Raw genomic sequence first — 20,845 nt, 5'->3', positions numbered from 1 at the left:
GCTTTATTGACTCCTGTAGAATAATGGCCATTATTTTGATCCAATTGCTTGGCAAAATTGTCATTTGCGCTGAATGCAGGCCACTACTTTTAATTGAATGGGCATAGTGCCCTCAATTGAGAGTGAGTGCGCGAACTGCAGGATAGTTTGACGAATTACTTTTACACAGTTTACGAGCGTCTAGAGGACGACTTATGTGAGTCGCAAAAGCCACAATGCCAACTGACAATGACAGAGACTCATCGATTATTTGTCTGGCGCTGTTTGTCGCTGATTTCACAAGGCGCCGGTGGCATTCAAGTGTGCATCAAGACGTTATATAATATGTACATAATTATGTATTTTGTATTCGATCGAATTCTGATTGTAATGAAAAAATTAGCTGTTAAATTTTAAATATTTAAATGAATTTTGCTGGATTATTGTTAAATTAATCAGTCTGAATAATTTTGCAGCAAAATATCGTTTTATAAACCTTTTTAAGTAATTTCAATGATATAGTTTTCAAAACATTAAAATATAATTTGTGAATTTTAGTTTGAGATTTTAAAAACTTTCTCAAAAATGTACATAATAATATTGAAATTTATTATTGCATTGAAAAAATTTTGAACTTTTGTACAAAGGAAAAACAATAATGCATAAAACAAAAATGTATTTTTGTCTTGTTAATAATCTGTTAATAAGAAAATTAGCAAAAAATATATATTTAAATAACAAATATTCATAATTGATATTTACGTAAATTGAGGACGATTCTATTTGCAGTTATTAGATTTTTTTAAGAGTATTAAATAATTTTAATGAACTTCATATGCCAGCAAATAACAAAAGTCTGATTGTGAGAAAGCAAATATGCATGAAGGAAGAAAATCAAAATATTTTCCACGAGAATAGACCGAATCAATAATCGCAAGAAAGAGAGGTGAGTTGCAACGCTTCTGGCAAACATATAAAAACGTTTGTATATGTGTGCTACTGACAATGAGAAAAGTTGTGAAAATCCTCTTGCGTCCTTGCATTTGTTTGCCAAGCCGTTTCCCATATTCAGAATGTAAATAACGAACGCGAGTGCTCTACATCTACAGTGTGGCCGTATAAAATTTGCAAAGCCTTTTTCTACGCACAATAGCGCTTCAGCTGCTTGTTAAAGTTAAATAAATAGCCCTGCTCTCTCTGAAAAGTAACTAGGTGGTAGAGAAATGATTACAAATGGACTTTTTGTGTGCCTGAAACCAGAATTTTTCCATGCTCCAGACATAAAAGCTTCTTTGAAAAATTATTTGTCTGCCTCTCCAGTGCGCTTGAGACTGCCAAAATCGATCTTGGAGCCCCTCCACAAAATAATATTTTATTTATTTTTATTGCTTAGCTTTTTCCTACCCTTGCTTCTCTGAAAACAATAAAGACACAAAGTGCGGACGGGATATATATTATTCGACCAAAGTGATTTTCTTTATCTTCACTTTCAGATCTTTCCCTGATAGAGCCTTTTAGCCCCACATTGATCTGCGGCTTTATCGATCCTTTTTTTTTACGTACCTTTTGGCGGTGTTGAAAGGTGGACGCAAAAGTGACGTGAAATATTAATCCGCCACCTCTGCCTTCATTCATATTTCATCTCACTCTACTCAGGGATGAAAATGTTTCATGTTGCATGTGTAGTGAGATTTTGAAGTTTTTGACACGTAAAAAATTTATCCTGCCAGCGACTGTTGAATTTGCATGACAATAAAATACATACATATTTACCTGCGCGCATGGTGAAATTTTCCACTTTTTAGCGTCGGGCGTCAAATCCCATGAGATGTTTTTCGCCCTTGTGTAGGGAGCGCACGCTATAAAAGGACGTCAAGTTCAGACCGTTGTTCAGACATAACTGCACAAACGGTTGTCTGTTGCTTCATTAGACGGGCAAATATTTGCCATACCAAACGCCAAACAAAGGGCGGGACGTGAAACCGCACTAATTGGAAGGGAAATTCCGAAAGGAGATTTTTCTCTCTCTTTTATGTTGGCCAATGCGAAAGAATAGGAAATAAACGGATTGATTGCGTGGAGTGTCTTTATGAGATTATTACATAAAATAATAACGCACGTGTTGCGGTGGCTTGCGTGCACTTGCAATACTCACCTCTCATTGTCAGTACTGTGACAGTTTGACAAAAGAATCCTGACAAAAAACCTTTGTTGTTGATTTATTTTTACAGTGGATAAAACAGAATTCCAAACAAAAGATTAGATTGTTTTTGAATAAGAGGTGCTGCAGATATTTCCACATTGTTGACAGTATGTGGGATATTTACGCAATTAATAAAATAACAATAAACGTCAGTAAAAAAAGGTATGATATACTTCAAAGTGTTTATAACTTATTAATAATTTTATTTTGTTTACAAAAACCTTGTAGAACCTACAACCTCATTACATGTCAAAAATAAAACCATGGATTAAATTTATTTTTATAAAGTTCTCATATAATTGTTGAAATTTATTAAATGAAATACATTCAGTCATTCAGTTTGATGTTGTTTTCAATAACAAGGCTTGATAACGTCATTTCAATAATATTTTTCAAACCGTATGCAAAGATATGAGTAGAAGAGACGCATGAAAATGATATTACTGAAGATGCTGTACAGATTTGCACTTTAAGCTGGAGTGCGGCGGAAACATAGAAATTGTTTTTGATAGCAGCAAATTGAATGAAGTCGCGCTTCATTGGTTTCCCGATCTGCTCCTTGGGGAGTGAGGTATGTTTTGGTGAAATATATGGTGCTTTGCTCTAACTAAACGCTGCCTCAGACATCGAGTGTCATATGGTTTTAAAACATACTAAAAAAATGTATTATTATAAATATATATATATATATATATATATATATATATATCTATTTATTGCAGAGAGAGATTTTTAAATTTTTGTTATTAATTTTTCCATTAAAAAAAATCAAATTTTCGGGTTGAACACAGGTTGATATAAATCATAACTGATTATGTATCAAAGATATTTGTCAAAATAAAAGCACCAATACAAAAAATGGCTCTTCTACAAAAAAAAGTTAATTATAATCAAGAGCAAAAAGCAATTCTAAAAAATAATATTGCTCTCTTACCAGCATAAATAGAAGTCAAATGGCATAAAGGTTAACGTCACTTCCAACATACATAAGATAGAAAATCGTATATAAATCTCGTGGCGTATTCCCTCTAGACTAATGGACTCCGCCACGTTGTCTGGGGAAATTGACTTTTCTGGCTATTTTTTTCCTCGACGACCGTTTCTGGTCGACGTGGCGTAAAAACGGTGTTGAAAGCCAGGCTCCAATGCTGGCTTTACAGAGTTTTCCTGCAATTAGAAATATTTATTTTTGCATGAAAAAAGTCCGTTGTTACAAATGCACGTCAAAGTTGACAACCACCGTTGCAGTGGACACATGCGCGGTTTTGTCTGACCGCAAAAGCAAGCGACTGGGTCTCGGAATAAATTGTCCGTGCTGAGTGATATGTTACCCAACCCTGGTCATGACTAACTTCATGGGTCATTATTTTTGGCATCACACTTCTCTCACCAAGGTTCAGCAAATTTGCTTTTCATATAATATCCTTCTAGTATCCCCGACCAAATTCAAATATAGTAAACTAACCCTGATGAGACGGTTAAATTAAATGTTTGGGGGGGGGGAGGGGAGTTTGGATTTACAATTGGTTTTGAAATCAAGCGTTTTTATTTCATATTTATTTATAAAATAGAATTAATTTTACAGACACTGCGTTTTGTAATAAATCATTCGGGTCAAAAGCAAAAAAATTGACATTGAGGTTTTATATGTTGACAGCTGCCCGAAACCGACTGAATGCCTGCGTGGACGGCGAGGGCGGCGGACTTTATCGCCCCCTATCCAAGTCAACTGGCGAACTGAGTTCTCCCACCAGGACTGAGAGCAAAGAGCCCATGGAACAGCCACCGAGACCCATGACCTCCACCGGCGCGGGGTCAAGCGTGCCTCAACTTGCCGAACGTCTTTCTATGGCCCAGCGGACGCACAGCATCCTTACCGCCCTAAAGGTAATTTGAACATAGCTCTTTTTTTTCCAAGTCTTAATTTTAATACATATAAAAAAAAAATTGCAAATAAACCTGGTTCAAGTTTGTTTTTAAATAAACATAACTAATTTTCAATTTATGAAAGATAACGTTTTGAGAGAAAAAGATATCTATTTAAAAATTTCCAAACTAACAATATATTGAACCTTATTTTTTTTAAATCTGTTGTCCTATAAAAGCAGGATTTTTTCCACACAATCTAAGCTAATGTTCCATTAAAGGACGAGGCGTCCCTGTTGAGAGCGCGGTATGCAACCGGTCGGGCATTCCTTTCATACCGGTTGCCTCCTTTCGCTCTCTTTTCATACCATTGATTGCAAAAAAAGATTTACAACGCGCGTGCATGCATGTTGAATAGAAAGGAAACGTCGGCCGCTGAATTTATTATTATTTCGCGTTCAGAACTGCACGTAGTGAAATTCCGTGCATCCAGCGCCGACCCTAATGTGTGTAATTTGATGGCGGAGGCGTGTTCCGCACAATCGTCGCAGCATGCGATGTTGGTTCACAAGGCGCGTGGATATTGATTGACTCGAAAAGGCAATCTCAAAAGTGCTGTACGTGTATAATGCCCCATAGTCAACTTTCGTTATCGCAACTTTTTTTGTCAGTTGCTTTGAACTTGACGTCGCTCGTCGATCAAACGCAGTTTCCTCTTTGTATACTTACCATTAGCTTCGGTTTTAAACTTGAAATTTTTTCCAAGGCAGTTTATTTTTCATAACTTATCAAACAATGTGACCGGAAAAACGTGGAGCTTGAAAATATGTTTGAGGTAATTTTTATTCTAAAGAAGCATAATTATGTTTGAGGTTTTCCTTCAAAGAATTCCATGCATATGAAAAAACCACCAGGGTCGGTGCGCTCAGATAAAAATAAAGTGACATATGGCCGAGACTTCCTTTCATTATCACACATAATTTACGGCGAATGAAGTAGCACTCGCAATCAAAAGAACACGCCAGTCCCTCTGACACAGGTGCGTTTTACCGGACGTAAGGAAATAATATCCAGGTCGGCAATAACTTTTGATTATTTACAGACTGCTCTATTTTCGGATGCTTCTGGAATATGAAATAGGAATCCCGGCCTCCCGGCTAATAGTGTTTGTTCCACGATCAAATATTCCTCCTCACCGTCATTTGTTTGCCATTCCTCGCATCCTCGGGCCAAATTCCCCTTTTGCAAGACAAGACCTTTGTATTCGCGCGTCTTTCAATATTGGGAAACTTCAGCGAGAAGATGCTATCCGCGTGCAGATCAGATAGCTCTCCGGCCCAAGAAAGATCTCGCTGGGTACAATGGGCCTCACTTTTTGTGTAGGCAAAAGTGATAAGGACCCAAGGAGCAAGCAACCCTTTTCCGCCATGCCGGCTGACATAAAATTTAAATGCGGGTCTTTTGTGCGTCTGCTGTGCTACTTTTCCGTCACTTTTTGCACATGCCAACTAGAGCAGCGTCGCACATTGAACCGAATCATTTTGTTTTATTTCTTTGGTGACACAGATAAAATGTAATAACAAAATATTTATAACTTGGTCTTATTGAAAATGGAAAAAACGCAATGGTTCAATTAGGGCCATTAAAAGTGTATCATGATATTTCAAAATTTGAACAAGAAAGCAACTTTTTTTATAAATTTAAATGAAATAGCATTTTTATATTACTCTAAACCACAATTTTTTTCAGACCCGTTTCTCTCGGAGCCGGAGTAAAGAGAGACGTCCGATGAGGGGCATTGAAGGCCGCAGAGACAGCACGGACTACGCTGCAGACAACTCTTCAGACCACAGCAGCTCGGCGACTCCGCAAACCCAGTCGCCCAGGCACCGCCTGTTCACCCTCCAGCACGGTAATGACAGGTTCCTGCCCCGCCCGTTATTCATTTTGCTTAAAACATGAAAATTGCTAGCTCGGTTCTTGTGCAACCAACTTGCAATTTTATTGGTCACAATCCTTTAATTTCTTCAAGTAATACTTTAATTAAATTAATTACAAAGCTCAAGTCTTATGTACGTATTTCATGCTCTCATTAGAAATCGCAATTTTCTGGAGAATTCTCTAGGTGTTGCTTGTATAATTATCACTCCCATTGGTGCATATTCATCGTCATATTGCGGCTTGCTAAGCACACATTAGTGTATTATCCGAACGAAGAGAGATACGGCCTTTTACAACCCTGTCGGCGCTGCCGACGTTAGACGGGCGCGCAATGTCAGGAAAGCAAATATTATTTCATACCCAAGCCTGCGAAGCCAAACAGCTTTTGAGGCTTCTCCTTTGGCTCATCTTCCTCAACCTTTTGCTCTAGTGGAGAAGAAAAACGAAAGCCTCTTCTCTTATTTCGGAAATATTAGCGCTCGTGAATTTGCTATAGAAGTGGAAAAGTTGCTGCGTATCTTTTTAATAAGGCAACTCGATACGCCCAGAAATTAATGAACCAATTTACTCCGCTCCCCAGACTCGAAGGTTGAGAAATTTATTGATCTGCGTGGGCGAACGAGTGAACGCTTTTCACGCTTTTTACTGTGTAATTACGTTGCGGCTGCTCTAGCGTAAACGATCAAAGCGGCTTTGATCAGCAACATTATGACTCTGTAGTAGCAGTTTTTGCTTTCAACATTTATATCAAAAGTAACTTTTTACACAATCACATCATACACATTTTTTTAGCATAAATTTTGTTTTTATAAAATATGACATTAATAATACAGAGAGAAAATATGTTTAATTGCTAGAAAAATGTCTTATAATTTTCATGCCATGTAGTTTGTCCAAATATTCGAGGGGAAGATGACAAAGTATTTTATTTTTTATCTTTGATGTCCAACGATTCCAAGCAAATTAAATTAAATTATGACGCTTTAAAAGTTACATGTTAATTTTTATTATGATTTGATTTTTTCATAATATTCATTACATGTATTTGAAGCCTATTTTTCACTTAAATAAATTAATTGCTTTAATTTTCATCTATTTTTCATTATTTTGACCAGCCTACATAAATAAGTAAAAATGATGAAAAAAAATCCTTTTTTTTATTCCAATCAAAGCTTTTTTTTATCAATAGACGCCTATCTGAATTGATACATGATAAATAAATATCTCACCACAGACTCGTCACGCGGCAGTGATCCAGCCTTAGCTCGTGAAAACCTCACGTCAAGTCCGAAAGGATCGCCAATACAACAGCGGGCTCGTTCCGCAGTCCGGCTAATCGACACCAAAAAGGAGGCCTCTCTCGAGACGGCCGTTCCGACCGCAGGCTCATCCAACACCACGTCATCCTTAGCAGCGCCAGTTGTCGCAGTAAGCCCAAAAGAAATCCCTTACGCCCGCCCAAATAAAATTTCCTAATAAAGCCGCAGCTGAGAGCTCCCTTCTTGTGCTCTGCGAGTTTTATTTTTATTACTCTAAACTTTCCTCTTCAGTTGATTAATTTCCTTAATTCAACAGTTCTGACGAAATAACTTTTAATTGTTGTGAATAATTTTACGAAAAACGACGCCCACTTTGTTAGTTATGCTCATAGTATAACAAAAGTTTAAGGAAGTTTTCACTTTAAGCCCCAGTTAACTGGCCTACTGAGAGCAATTTTGTGTTTTCTCGTTGCAGGTCGTTGATGAAGATCAGAGGCGGCGAGAAGCATGCTTGAGACAACATTCCTTCTTCCAGTTACGGGTGCATCTCAAGAGAGGCAAAGATCTCGTGGCCAAAGATACGGGAGGTAAGAGCGCAAAAGCTTTTCTCTGCTCTCCTTTGGCGTTTTATTTGTCAAATATAATCCCGTCCCTCTCATCTCTGCCTTCCTCTCTCTCTGTAAGGCTGGTGCACTTTGGTCTCAATTTAGCTCTTATTGTTGGCTCCTGCCTTCCCTAGATCTTTTTTCTATCAAACGTACCAGTGGCTCTCTTTTGTATAATAATGAGATCCCAAGCTGTATGTACTTTATCGAATATTCCACTCAACTTTGACCTTTTTGAAGTAAACAGGTGAAAAAAGCAATCAGATTGTTTTAGAACTTGTTGTCTGCCTTGTTAATCAGAGGCATCAAAGTGGTTAACTGGAAAGCGAATTTGCTGCTTTTAATGAACGCGGCTGAAACGAGCAGCAGCTGGAATTAATCTCTCACCCGAGTTATCGCCTCCGTGCAATAACTCACGCAATAACAACCCCAGCCTTTTCCCTTTTGTCCGTCACGCTGTGTGTGCCGGCAATCGTAATAGACACAGCGCAGATAAGAGGGGTGAATTTTTGCCCGCTCCACATACCACGCGAGACACCTGGTTCGCCACCAAGCACCTAGGACTGTTTGCTGAGCACCGTTCACAGATGGCACTGCGGAGCTTTTTTCCACAAACTGCCCTTGGTCGAATGCCAATTTTCCCCCGCTTTTATTTCGTGAATTTATATGATTTACATATATATATATATATAGAGTTAATTTTATTAACTAATAAATTAACTTTGAATGTTGAAGTTGACTTAAGGTTTCATAATTCAAAAAAACTTTCCAAAAATTTCTGATTTCCCCCTACCAATTCCATGTTACTTACACATCTAACGCAATTTTGACTTTTATAGGCACCAGTGATCCCTACGTTAAGTTTAAGATAGGAGGTCGGATGCTGTATAAATCAAAAACAATTTACCGCAATCTCAACCCGGTGTGGGATGAGGTGTTCACTTTACCAATAGAAGATCCTTTTGTACCAGTGCATATCAAGGTTAGAAATTATATTTATATTGTTATTGTTAAATATTTCTAAATTTTGATGATAAAAAATATTTATTTTAAATATTTCTTGTATGCAACGAAAAGACAATTTCTGTTCCGAATATTATAGATTAAGTGTAACTCTATGACTAAATAATTAGCCAGTCACGCAAAATTTTACGTTAACAAAGCCACACCCAGATGCATATCAAAACTAATTAGTTTTGACCATGTCCATTTTTTGCAGGTTTTTGATTACGATTGGGGCCTGCAAGATGATTTCATGGGTTCTGCTTTCCTGGACCTCACCAAGTTGGAGCTGAATACGTAAGTTTCCCTTAAATTTTAAATACTTATCTGAGATAAAAAAAAAAAAATTAAATTGTTCAATCCGCATGATTCAAATTAATGACATTTTACCTGCTCAAAAAAAAGCCCTTCAAACAAAATAAATTTGAGAATTTGATTGGCAGCTAATCACACTGCCAGCTCAGACGAACAAAGCTTTTGACACTGCGCTCAACGCAAATTCAAATCAATTATTCAGAGTCCTCTCTGCAAAACGCTAAGGGCTATGCTGGTGCGCCAGAGTCTGTTTCGTCATTGAAAGAATTTTTTCACAACGTTGCCAAAGTTGGGGTGCGGAGAAAGCAAACTGGGCAATTTTTATTTAGTATTCATTAAATGGCCTGGGGCAGCAAGTCTTTGATTAAAGTAGGATAAATTTGATTTTTTTTGTCTGGCAAACTTATTGCACAAAGCAGCCTTTTCTATTTATGGCAGACGTTTGATTTACGCGTGTTTACATGTTATTTGGATATCCTGTGCTCGGCAGTTTTGTGATTTATCCATTTTGAAATCAGATATTGGCTCTCTGCCTTTATAATCAGTTTCATATTGAGCAGTATTTCGATTTCCATATTAAACCAATACTTTACTGTGTATATTTTTTTGCCAATCGAGTTAAAAGGTTGGAAAGAGAGAGTGAAAAATTTTTTTGCAGGCAGACTGAATTAAATTTAACTTTGACGGAGCCAACAACGAGCAGCAGGGGTTCGCAGCAGTCGTCTGGAAGCGGTGCTTACCTAGGAGAAATCCAGCTCACTGTAGGGTTGACACCAAAATCTCAAGAAGACAAGGATCAGGTAAGAGAGAGCCCCTTATCTCTTTTCGCATGCAACCCGCTCGACGGGCGCGTCTCGCATGTCGTCTGCCTTCCATTAGAGCTAAATACTTTCGGCATTGTGGCTTTTTTATTACAAAAGTCTTGCGAAAAAGAAAACACTATCAACTGTCTTCATTAATTGCAGAAGAGAAAGAAAATATCTCCACGCTTTTTGGTGATTTGTTTTTCTATTCGGTAGATAAAGCAATCATCTTTGTGGAGAAGGAATATCGTGGGAATTAATTTGTTTGCTCTGCAAGGGGAATCTTCCTTTGTTTGCGTAAGAGAGGTGCGAAAGTAATTTCTCTGCAGGTCGAGCCCATCAATCAATATTGACGCAGAGTCAATTTCAATAAGTGCCAAATCATATTACGCCTGAGTGATATCAACGAAGCAGAAAAATCCCAGTTCACCTTTATTTGTCAAGAGCGAGTCGCGCCGTTTTCATTTCGAGGCGACTGGGGCTTTTTGTGCCTTTGCATATTATATATAAAGCTGCCTAATCTAATGGAACGCGAGAAGGAGATGGATGCTGAGTATTAGCAGAAGGAAAAGCGGTTATTTGATTTTGCGTTCAGATTTAACTTTAAATTTTTTTACGACGAAAGCGTTTTTATTATTCGCTTGCTTTTTTGGCTGCATTGCACAAGCTTTTCCTTTCAATTTAAATCATGCACAAACTTTCCGAACTTTGCTTCATTAATTTCTAAATACATAAATTTATAAAACTTGAATAACAAAATTTCAATCTTTTTGTCCGGCTTTCTTGGACTCCTTTCTTCTTCAAGCAGTGCAAGGCAAGTGGCATTCGATTTTTGGAGCATGGCTTGATGAAAAAAAATGAATTCATATGAATCATAATTTTGTATCGGTTCATAATCTTGCAATTCAGCTAGGGATCATTCAAATGTGTATATCACATCATTCTATACTTGATATCACTATTAATGATCAATCAGCAATCACGAGAGAAGTGTAATTGGTCTCATACATTGCATGCAGAATTGCTAATCAACTCCATCGTCGTAACTACCGGACCAAACTGGGCTAATGAGCTGCAGTAGCGCATGTAAGTTTTGCTCGCAGAATAAAAAGTGACATTTAAAGCGACGTGGCGCCCTTTTTATCGCTACTTGAATTGAGCTGACACGCTCGCGAGACACGCCATGCAAAACACGTCCTGCTCGACAGAAAACTGTTGCAAAAGTTGTCTTGAAATTTCAAGACGTTTAAATCCAACCGGTCAAAGAAAGCTAACAAAACGGCTTTGTGAGATTTTCGCTCACGATGGTTAATTATTCGGAGGGTAATAAATTTAGCAGCTGCACGCGCTCTAATTGCGGGATGTGCTGCTGCTTAGCTCGCGAATGAACGCCTGTGGCGTTTCAGCGCCTACGTCTGACCTTAACCCATAATCTGATAAAGGAAGCCCGCCGAGAATTACATCCTTTTTGGGAAACGCCATTTCCGCTCTTGATGAGTTCGGCGCCACCGTTCTCCGTCGCTTTATCACACTCAGCGACCTCGTTTGATACGAGAAACTCAGCCAGACATTTCTTTTACGCCTGAATTTTATGTCAGAAGTTTTAAATAAAATATAACGCAGACGTAAATCTTCAAAATTAGGTCAAGAGGACAAAAAATTGAGTTTTTCCTTGCGAAGATTTGCCAACAGATCAGCTCTGCTTCTGGCACGGGGTGTAAAAAAATTGAGTGCGAATTAAATTTCGCCAAAGGCTGTTTTGGAAGTCAAGGCTGCGCGAAGTGAGTTACTGCTCCATTTATTACGCGAGCGATGAAAACTATTTGGCAACGAGCGCCGGTAAACTTTGCCCAAAGACAAGTTAATACAAACTCCAGCACGCTACTCCGAAATAAATTTCCAGTCGGGATACTTCTGTTACGTCATGCACACCCACGTGGACGAGATAATTCTGCATCAAAACCCGTCAACTTTGTTCATAAAGTGCATTCGCCTTCTGTAAGATTTTCATTCAAACTTTGCTCTTTGAGAGACGAAGGGAGAAAGGCCGTACAAGTGCAACGATATGCAACTCGCAGTGCTATTTTCCGCCTCGGTAAATATCCTCCTTTGACTCTGCTCCGCACACATACCATTTTTTGTTTGTGCGAATCTTACGGTGAATTATTTCTGCTCAGTCACTCTGTCAGTCTTGACCTTTCACCTAAGAAAATCAATATATGAAGTTAAGGAGCGGCGGCAGCGCTTCTCTATCTGATTAGGCACGCTGCCTTTGCTATTTTATCTCACAACTGCCCCTTTCAATTATTATATACAATTAATTGATAAAAGATGCAGACGTGAGCAATTTTAATACACTGCCGTGTCAATGCAGGCAAAACCTTGACCTCCAATTAGAGTCAAAGCTCGGATGGAATAAATTCTACGCTTAGTCACAGGAAAAATCAATCAAACCACCACGGGCAAAACTAGGCACCGGAGGGGAAGATGAATCGAAGGGATACTGTGTGCTGAATACGAATTATTTCTAGCTTACACAGCGTCCTTTTATTGGAAAAAATATATAAAAATTGTGTTCCTTTCGTATGACGGGCAAAAGGGACGAATTTAATTTACAAGCAAACTTGCCCCATTCCTGTCTAATGGGGTGCTGCTCTGAAAAGGTCGAATCCTCTCTCACACTATTCTCCTAATATTAAAGGTTAGCACTGGGGCGAGTAACTTTTCTTTATTTCGGGCAAAAGGGCGATGCGTTTGTTTTTGATCAGAGACACCGCCAAACTTTTGATGGTGATGGAGGCTGGAAAAAGAAAAAAGTTTACCGTGTCCCGGAGCGAACCTAAGTAAATTCGACAGCTTTTGCGGACACAGGGTTTGTTTGAGGTACGTTCTAATTTACTGCCTCCAGGGGTTGAACTGGGTTGAACGTTCTCCAACAAGTGATTACTTGAAATCTCAGCCAGCTCATAATTAGAAAGTAGAATTTAATAACTTGCCTTGAAATTAAATTAATAAATTATGTGTAGAGTTTTTTTTTTGATAAAATTAAATTGTCTTTAACATAATTTATAATCTTGAAGTAATAAAAGTTGACAGAAATTACATTCCAGGTTCATTCGAATTGTTTAATTTTCTGCGGGCGTGTTGCAAAATTGGCACGGCAGAGTTTCGGTGGCTCGCGTGACGGGAGCGCGGGTGTTTGGGCTGCGAGCTGCCACACTCACGTTGGGCTACGTCAGAGGGAGCGCTGCGGCTGAGGAGGGATCCCTCTGGCCATTGATCGCGCGAGCAGTCGAGTGCGGGATGGCGAGCAGCGCGGCGGCCGAGCAGTCCCATGCACCACTCTGCAGCTGACTCGACCACCCTGCAGAGGGTCAGGTGCACCCTGGCCAGGATCAGTGAGCGCATTCGGGGCGACGCCGAGCCCCCTGACTCCCCGGTCAGGGCGGCGCGACTCTTAAGGGGGGCCACGGTCGCGTCGCAAGACTCAGATGGCGAGTTTTTCCCACTCAGGACGACTCTTTCGGACTCGGAGGTGCGACTTTTTCACTTCAAACCGTGTGAATATTTTTTATGCGTTATGTGGATGCGGAAGTGATTACAAAGAGAGCCGGGAAAACCGTGCTTGAAAAAGAATAACAACAATATTATTCAGTATTATTTCATTTTAACAATTTTTTTAGTTATCAAGGAAGCTTATTTTAGTTTTTTATTGCATATCAATTTTAATGCCAGACTTAAGTTTAAAAGTTATAATATTTACTGTGAGCATTTTAGAGTTAAATTTACAATTTATTCCTGCAATGAAATATTTACTATGATTTTTTTTGAATATTTTATTTAGACATTTATGTATGCATCTATTAATTGTTGTAATTAATTACGTCAGATGACTATGCAGTGCAATATTTTAGCAGTTTGGAGCTAAAATAGATTTAATCAAATAAAAAATTTTATAATATTATACAAGAAATTTTTCAATCAGTGATATTAGTTATTATTTCAGCATCCACAAAATTTAATCTTAAAAATTTTAAAATTACAATTTGATCCTGATATCATCATAAAAAAACTCATTTGCACATCAAATTATTGCTGTACGTTGTAATTCCATTAAATTAATTTGAATATCCACGCAATAAGACCACCTCCGAGTCAACTCCCTCACTTTTGTTTACCCCTGGGAACCAACAGGTTTTCTCGTGCGATTCGGAACCTGAAGAAAGCCGCGCCACGCCGCATCTGAGGGCACTTCTGCTGGCCTCCAATAAGAGCAGGGGTTTCACCGACCGAGCGGCCACCGTGGCTGAATGCTCTCTGGAGGCCTCACTGGTGCCTGTGCTTGGGCTGGCTGGTTTGACCGCCAGAAGTGTTTCCGAAGACGGGCCAAACTCGGCCCCGGAAATCTCGGCCGACCACAGCGGCCTTTTTGAGAAAATCGGACAGCGTTTCAAGCAGAAGAGCGATCGAGTTCACCGGGTAAATTCTATTTTTTTCATTCTAAACGATTTATTAAAAGACCCGTTGAGGAAAAAATGTTTGTGAGACGAATATGGTAGGAATGGTTTATTTGCGAAAGTGATTCGTATAAATGGTGTGTCATTGAAGTCACATCGCGTCCTCCAGAATCGGTATAAAAGCGTGAAGGCTGATGGCGTCGAGTTGGCAGCAAAAACCAACCAGGCGCCTCCTCGCACACAAAACTTATCTCTCGCCACAATTCAACCACATTGCTGGATCGCACGTCCGGAATTATGAGTCCAACAATTGTGTGCTTTCAACGCACACATGTTGCGTACAGTACAGACTACAAATTTCCACTCGCATTGTTCTATTATTTCATTATCAAACTCAATGATTTGCTGCATTTCAATTTGCTCTCTCATTGCAAATCGGTTTTTGCAGTTACAAGAAAAGAATTTAATAAAATTTTGTTTTGTCACACGTTTGGGTTCGTCGATGCGCCATGAGTTTATCCAGAGTAAATTTATATAGATGTGATATTTATTTAATTAAAAATTAATTTTGAATTAATAGAATTGGAAATATTCACAAAGAACCCTTTTTTACTGTAAAATATCTGTTTATTTTAAAATTGAAAACATTCAATAACAATAAAAATTTATATTTTTTCCCTTCTCTTTAAGTGTAAAAATAAAAATACCCGGTTACTTGTGTTGCAGTAGAAATTTTTTACTTGTATTTAAAATAAATTCTTACATATTCGATTGAATTAACAATTAAGACACCATTTACAATTTTTCTAAAAATAGATTTTTTATCTGCGTTAGTATCAGTTATTATGACACTCATTACTTGCCATATCTCGCTACTTTTGGTGTCTCTAAGTTAATAGCTGCATCAACCCAAATCTTCCAAAATGTGAAGCTTGATTTAATTTATTTGCCCACCGAGGCGCAAAGGTGATTTTCACGCGCCCTCGCTTAACCCTCGTCTGCCCCTGTGGCGAATGATGCAAATTGGTGAGAAATTTTCCAGTTGCCATAGCAACGCGAGACGTGCAGCAAAACGCGAGAAACAAACCGGGAGTTGTATCTGCGCAAGCAAATGCATTTCACGGCCGCTCGGCTTAATAAATTAGATTGGCGAATACACATACTGTATATGTGTGCAAAATGCAAATTGCTCTTTTCATCAAATCCCGGCGACGACGAGAGAGCGATTCTCCAAATTGAATCTCCTTGGGCGCGAATGAGTGTTATTAAAACGGTGTGCAATAAAATTTCACGTTTTATACACGCCCAGGTCATAAAGTTTACGAGACCGAGAGACGATGAAGAATTTAATTTTGTTCAAAAAAAGAGCGTTGTCACGAAGGACACCCCACACATAAAATTTTTCGCTAAATCCTTTGTGTGGTAATTGTATGAGTTGTAAATGAACATTGCATAAGACGTGACACTGCGGAAAAAAAACAAGTGAATAGGTTAATAAGTGTCAACTGAAAGGAAAACTCCCTTTTATCGTTGGGTCTTGTTTCTTGGGTCAATACCAATTTGTCTTGGTTGCTGGAGGCGAAGAAGAGACTCTTTTCAATCTTGCGCAGATCAAAGCCTTGCGCGACGTGATAAATTAAAGATGTAACTCAAGGAATGGACTAAAGAAAAGCGTCATAAGAGTACTGCAATGCAGTCGAGCCAGATTTTTTTACAGGAATTAATCGTTAATTAATAAAATTTTAATATTTTATAAGTATTTACTATTGCTATTTTTATTTTTTTTTAATACACATGCTTATTCTGACTGTGAATAGGTAACAAACGCTTTAACCTGGGAATAAAATTGATTAACTTATTATACTTACAAAAAAATTCATTTTTAACATGAGATGATGTAAAATCTTATTTAACAACGAGATCACTTATAAAATATGAAAATGATATCATTATTTTTATTTCTAAACATTGTAGATTGATATTAAAATATTATAACTTATAACTAATTTAACTAATTTATGTATTTTTTTCTAATCTACTTTTAACTTGCAATGAAAAAAACTACTTGTCGCCTGTAAAATGATATACCCGCAACAAAATTGTCCCACGCCCCAAAAAATATATACTCATTCACAAGAGCAAACAAAGTGCAATTCTTTTCAGTGCAAACAAAGCGTGGCAAGAGAGGCGTCTAGTTTTCGCGCAAACAAAAAGCGCCGCCCAAAAGACACGTTCCGCGCTTCTGGGCTGATGAAAATTCTAAAGTCCCTCATGCGTGTGCTGCGCAAATTTCGTCCAGCCCTGAAAAAGGAAAAGCACATAATAATGAAATGCGCGAGAGCAAAGAAAGTGTGAATGGAGAGGCGGCGAAAAACAATAAACAATATTTTTGTTCGCGCGGCATTGTGCGGAAAAATAAATGGGCGAGCAAGAACGGAAATTCCACCGGGCAAAAAGTATCGACCCGTGCACTTTTTTTACCTCAGAAAGAAAAGTCTCTGGAGAGGGAACCGTCTTTTAAGCCCTCCTCACACGCCGCAAACTGAAATAAGCCCGACTGACACAATTTTAGCGCCTCTAAAAATAAGCAGCACAGTACACATGAATTTGCAACTGTCCCATGGGTATGTGCTTGCTTATAGCTCTCACATTCGTCACCGACACGTCAAACTAAAAATAGCAATCAGAACTGGAGCGAGTGAATTATTTTTATATTTGCATTTTACGGTGTCCATCCACCTGTAAAACGCAAGACTTAAGTTGAAATTACATTTTTACTTGTGCAAAAGCCAATCAAAAATTTAAAAATGCTAGAATGAACCAAGCTCAAGTGATAAAACTGTTAAAATTTGATTAAAAAGTAAAATCAATAAAATCGGTTACAGTTTTATCTTTTAAAGGTTATTTAACGTAGCGATTGAAGTTCATGTCATAGACGGCTTTTTATAATTAATATTTAGTCCTTAAACATTTTTTAAAATTAAATTTCTCATGTTCATTATGTGCGATCTGGTGCGATCCATGCTGTATTGAAAATTTCAATTTTATGGAACAGATTTATTTGAAAGTCTATTTTTGTTGCTCTCCGGTAACTAATTAACTAATCATAATTAACTAAGGAAAACCCACGACTGTGCTATTTATAGTTAAATGGGAAATGGGAGCTTCAGCACGCTGAATTGACTGAATAGGCAGTAATCTCGCTTTGCAATCTCGCCCACGCTGCGAAACAATAGCTTAAGACGCAAACCGCGTGTAATTTGCATCATCGAGTAGGAGGAGAATTGATTTTGCGATTCAAGAGTATATTCTTGCTCAACGAGGTGACTGACAGAGCATTTTTCCATTTTCTCGGGTGGATTTTTTTCCGTACACTTTTGTTTGTTTGCTTGCTTGATATTAGTTTGCGACGGACACTTATTGGCCACCTAGGCGAGAAACAATGTCACGGGCGACGACCTGCACATGGACGCCTTGAAAATAGCGCACTTTGGTTAATTGAGCTTTGCGAATAAAAACTGTCGCCGCCACTCACGTCACGAGGAAAGTGGAGGAAAGTCACACAGGATGCACGCGCAGTAGTGTATTTCCTTGTTGTAACTAATGTAATGGCAGGGCAGAGACCCCCACAAAAAATTATTTTTGGTTGTACACAAAAAATATTGATTAGATTTTCATTTTATTTATTTGAATCAAGACTTTTTTGTCAAGATTTTCTCTCCACTGTCCTTGATTAAAAAAAAATAAAAAAAAAACATCATCATAAAATTTCGTAATTTATTTTTGCTATTCAATATAAAATCTGTACACCTGTCTTATTAAATTATTTTTTCAATCATAAAAATATTCACAATTGCCCATTTTTCTTTAGAAATTTGTTTCTATTCATAAATTTGCCAGTTTTTATTCTCTTTAAATTTTGAATGAAATGTTTCAGTATTTCCAACGTAGTACAAAACTAGCTGATGTTAATAGAAGATTGAAGAGTCAAATATGGAGTTCCGTTGTAACTGTAGTCCTGATAGAAGGGAAGAATTTGCTGCCAATGGACATAGACGGCCTTAGCGACCCTTACGTCAAATTCAGGTGAGTTCTCCATGCTATCCACCCAAGTGCAAAATCCGCATCGATTTCGTGGTGAGCGCGGCGGTTGGCACCAGACGGGCCATTAAATTTTAAAGAACACCTCTTCTCGTAAAAAATTCACCTGTTCAAAGAGCGTGATTTGCATTTCCGGACAAATTTAAACGATCTTACGTTTTTGTTTGAAAAAAAAACACTCAATTTTAATAATAATATGAAATTTCAGATTAGGAAGCGAAAAATACAAGAGCAAAGTCATTTACAAAAGTCTGTCGCCGACCTGGCTAGAGCAATTCGATCTGCACCTCTACGACGATCAGAGCCAAGAATTAGAGATAACGGTTTGGGACAAAGACCAGAGATCAAAAGACGACTTCATGGGCAGGTAAGAACTATCAGCGGCAATAAAAAATATCCCCTTTTAATCTAAAAATTTTGCATTTTATATATAACTCTCAGCACTTTTTACATTTTGATATAATCACTATTTCGGTACGCCAGGTTTGTGGTTTTACAAAATTTCCACCTCATCACTACTTATCGCTCGTGAAATCCACGCACATCGTCAATTTATTTACCAGTCTCTTGTTATTTGGCAAAAACATCCTCACTATAAAATAATTCATAAAACTGCACGGCTTTTTTAAATAAAAATAGGGATGACTTACAAAATTATCACTACCCCTGATACCAGCTTCATAATTGCATCTCTCATTATTTTTGTGGTAATGAAATGAGAATCCCGTGTACGCCATTAAATTGATTCCAATTTAATTTAATTGGTCCCCTTTTGTTTGCGTATTTTGCTCATGTTTGTGGCGCATCTGTTTGATTATTATTCTCTTCTGCACGCAATTGTTGCGCGCGTTTCCCTTCAATCAGAGGGTTTGGCAGGTGCACCATCGACCTGTCCAAGTTCGAGCGAGAGAAAACGCATCGCTTCTGGCAGGAACTAGAGGACGGCGCCGGTTCCATCCACTTGCTGTTGACCATCAGCGGCACCACCGCTTCTGAAACCATCTCCGACTTATCATCCTACGAAGAGAACCAGAGAGAAAAGATCAACATTGAAGCGCGATATGTGAGTCCTTGCATGATAAAAATAAAACCACTGCTTATTGATTATTTAATAGTTTTAATTTTTATAATATAATTGATACTAGAAAAAAGTTTACTATTGTAACCAAAAAGTCCATTATTTCAATAACTAATTCTCAATTTCTATATTTCAAAATTTGTCTCTTTTCAAGGGTTAATAAGTGCAACAGTATATTATGGACCAAATTTATAAAATATTATTTTATTATTTTAATTAATTCTTTGTGGCACGCCTTTGGCGTTCAATCCAATAAACAACAGGTTCAATTCATTCTTTGTTAGTATACCTGTCTTATTAATAAAAAAATTGAAAGCAAAATCAATTTAATTTTTGGGATTTTAAATACTCTAAAAAGATTAATTTAAGTGAAGACAGCAAATTTTTCAGTCAGAAATTCCTAAATATAGACTGAAGAGTTAATTTTTTCTATTTTCATGTCTTTTAAGAAAAAAAAATTAAAATGAATCGTTTGTAAAGTAGAATAACAAATAAATGATAATAATCGAATTTGAAATATTTATCTAATAATTAGCTATTTAAGGATTTTGAGTAAAAATACAAAATAACTTTATTTATTTACTTAATTTTTATCTTTTAAAATAAATGTAAATAAATGAGGCAGTTAAGCGCATTTGTAGGAATTTTTTGATAACTTTGATTTTTGGATTTCAGACCTTGTCAAGGACGTTCCACAATCTTAAAGACGTCGGACACCTAACCGTGAAAGTGTTCAGGGCGCAGGGCCTAGCAGCGGCCGATCTCGGAGGCAAGAGCGACCCTTTCTGCGTGCTGGAGCTGGTCAACGCTCGTCTTCAGACGCAAACCGAGTACAAAACTCTCTCGCCGTGTTGGCAGAAGATTTTCACATTGTGAGTAAAAAAGTATAGAGAGAAAATTTAATCAAAAATGTGTAAATTTTTTAGCAATGTGAAAGACATTAATTCGGTTTTGGAAGTGACCGTGTACGATGAGGACCGAGACCACAAGGTCGAGTTCCTGGGGAAGGTGGCGATACCTTTGCTCAGGGTTCAGAACGGGGAGAAGAAATGGTATGCGTTGAAAGACAAGAAACTGCACCTCCGTGCCAAAGGCAACTGCCCTCAAATTCTGCTCGAACTCACTGTTATCTGGAATCCTGTAAGCAATAATAACTTTTATTGAAAAAATGCTAATACAGTAAAGAATTGATAGCATGCAAAAAAAGATTTATATTGATGAAAAGAAATGCAGAAG

At 37.8% G+C, this 20,845-nt stretch overlaps 1 protein-coding gene across 11 annotated transcripts in view; it reads left to right on the top strand.

The window, feature by feature from the left end:
- Positions 1–20,845, top strand: part of LOC132203699 (multiple C2 and transmembrane domain-containing protein) — a 36,188-nt gene that overhangs the window by 11,733 nt on the left and 3,610 nt on the right. For 7 of the 11 annotated variants that reach the window (XR_009442462.1, XR_009442463.1, XM_059631645.1 and 4 more), the window contains exons 2-13: positions 3,840–4,069; positions 5,798–5,960; positions 7,224–7,417; positions 7,724–7,835; positions 8,693–8,835; positions 9,073–9,152; positions 9,829–9,970; positions 18,368–18,516; positions 18,740–18,898; positions 19,396–19,594; positions 20,285–20,481; positions 20,536–20,749. Coding sequence is in view for 9 of the 11 variants with exons in the window: in XM_059631645.1 (XP_059487628.1) it covers positions 3,840–4,069; positions 5,798–5,960; positions 7,224–7,417; positions 7,724–7,835; positions 8,693–8,835; positions 9,073–9,152; positions 9,829–9,970; positions 18,368–18,516; positions 18,740–18,898; positions 19,396–19,594; positions 20,285–20,481; positions 20,536–20,749 (1,982 nt within the window). In the remaining 2 variants the exon portion in view is untranslated. Of the gene's footprint in view, positions 1–3,839; positions 4,070–5,004; positions 5,123–5,797; positions 5,961–7,223; positions 7,418–7,723; positions 7,836–8,692; positions 8,836–9,072; positions 9,153–9,828; positions 9,971–13,252; positions 13,509–14,167; positions 14,453–18,367; positions 18,517–18,739; positions 18,899–19,395; positions 19,595–20,284; positions 20,482–20,535; positions 20,750–20,845 lie in introns of those variants that run through there. The other 4 variants (XM_059631649.1, XM_059631644.1, XM_059631650.1 and 1 more) reach the window with 3 other exon arrangements.

The sequence above is a fragment of the Neocloeon triangulifer genome, unplaced genomic scaffold (assembly GCF_031216515.1).
Source record: "Neocloeon triangulifer isolate White Clay Creek 2 clone unplaced genomic scaffold, ASM3121651v1 ptg000017l, whole genome shotgun sequence".
Taxonomy (NCBI): Eukaryota; Metazoa; Arthropoda; class Insecta; order Ephemeroptera; family Baetidae; genus Neocloeon; species Neocloeon triangulifer.
Note: the sequence above shows the minus strand (reverse complement) of the source record. Positions and strands in the feature narration are given on the sequence as shown.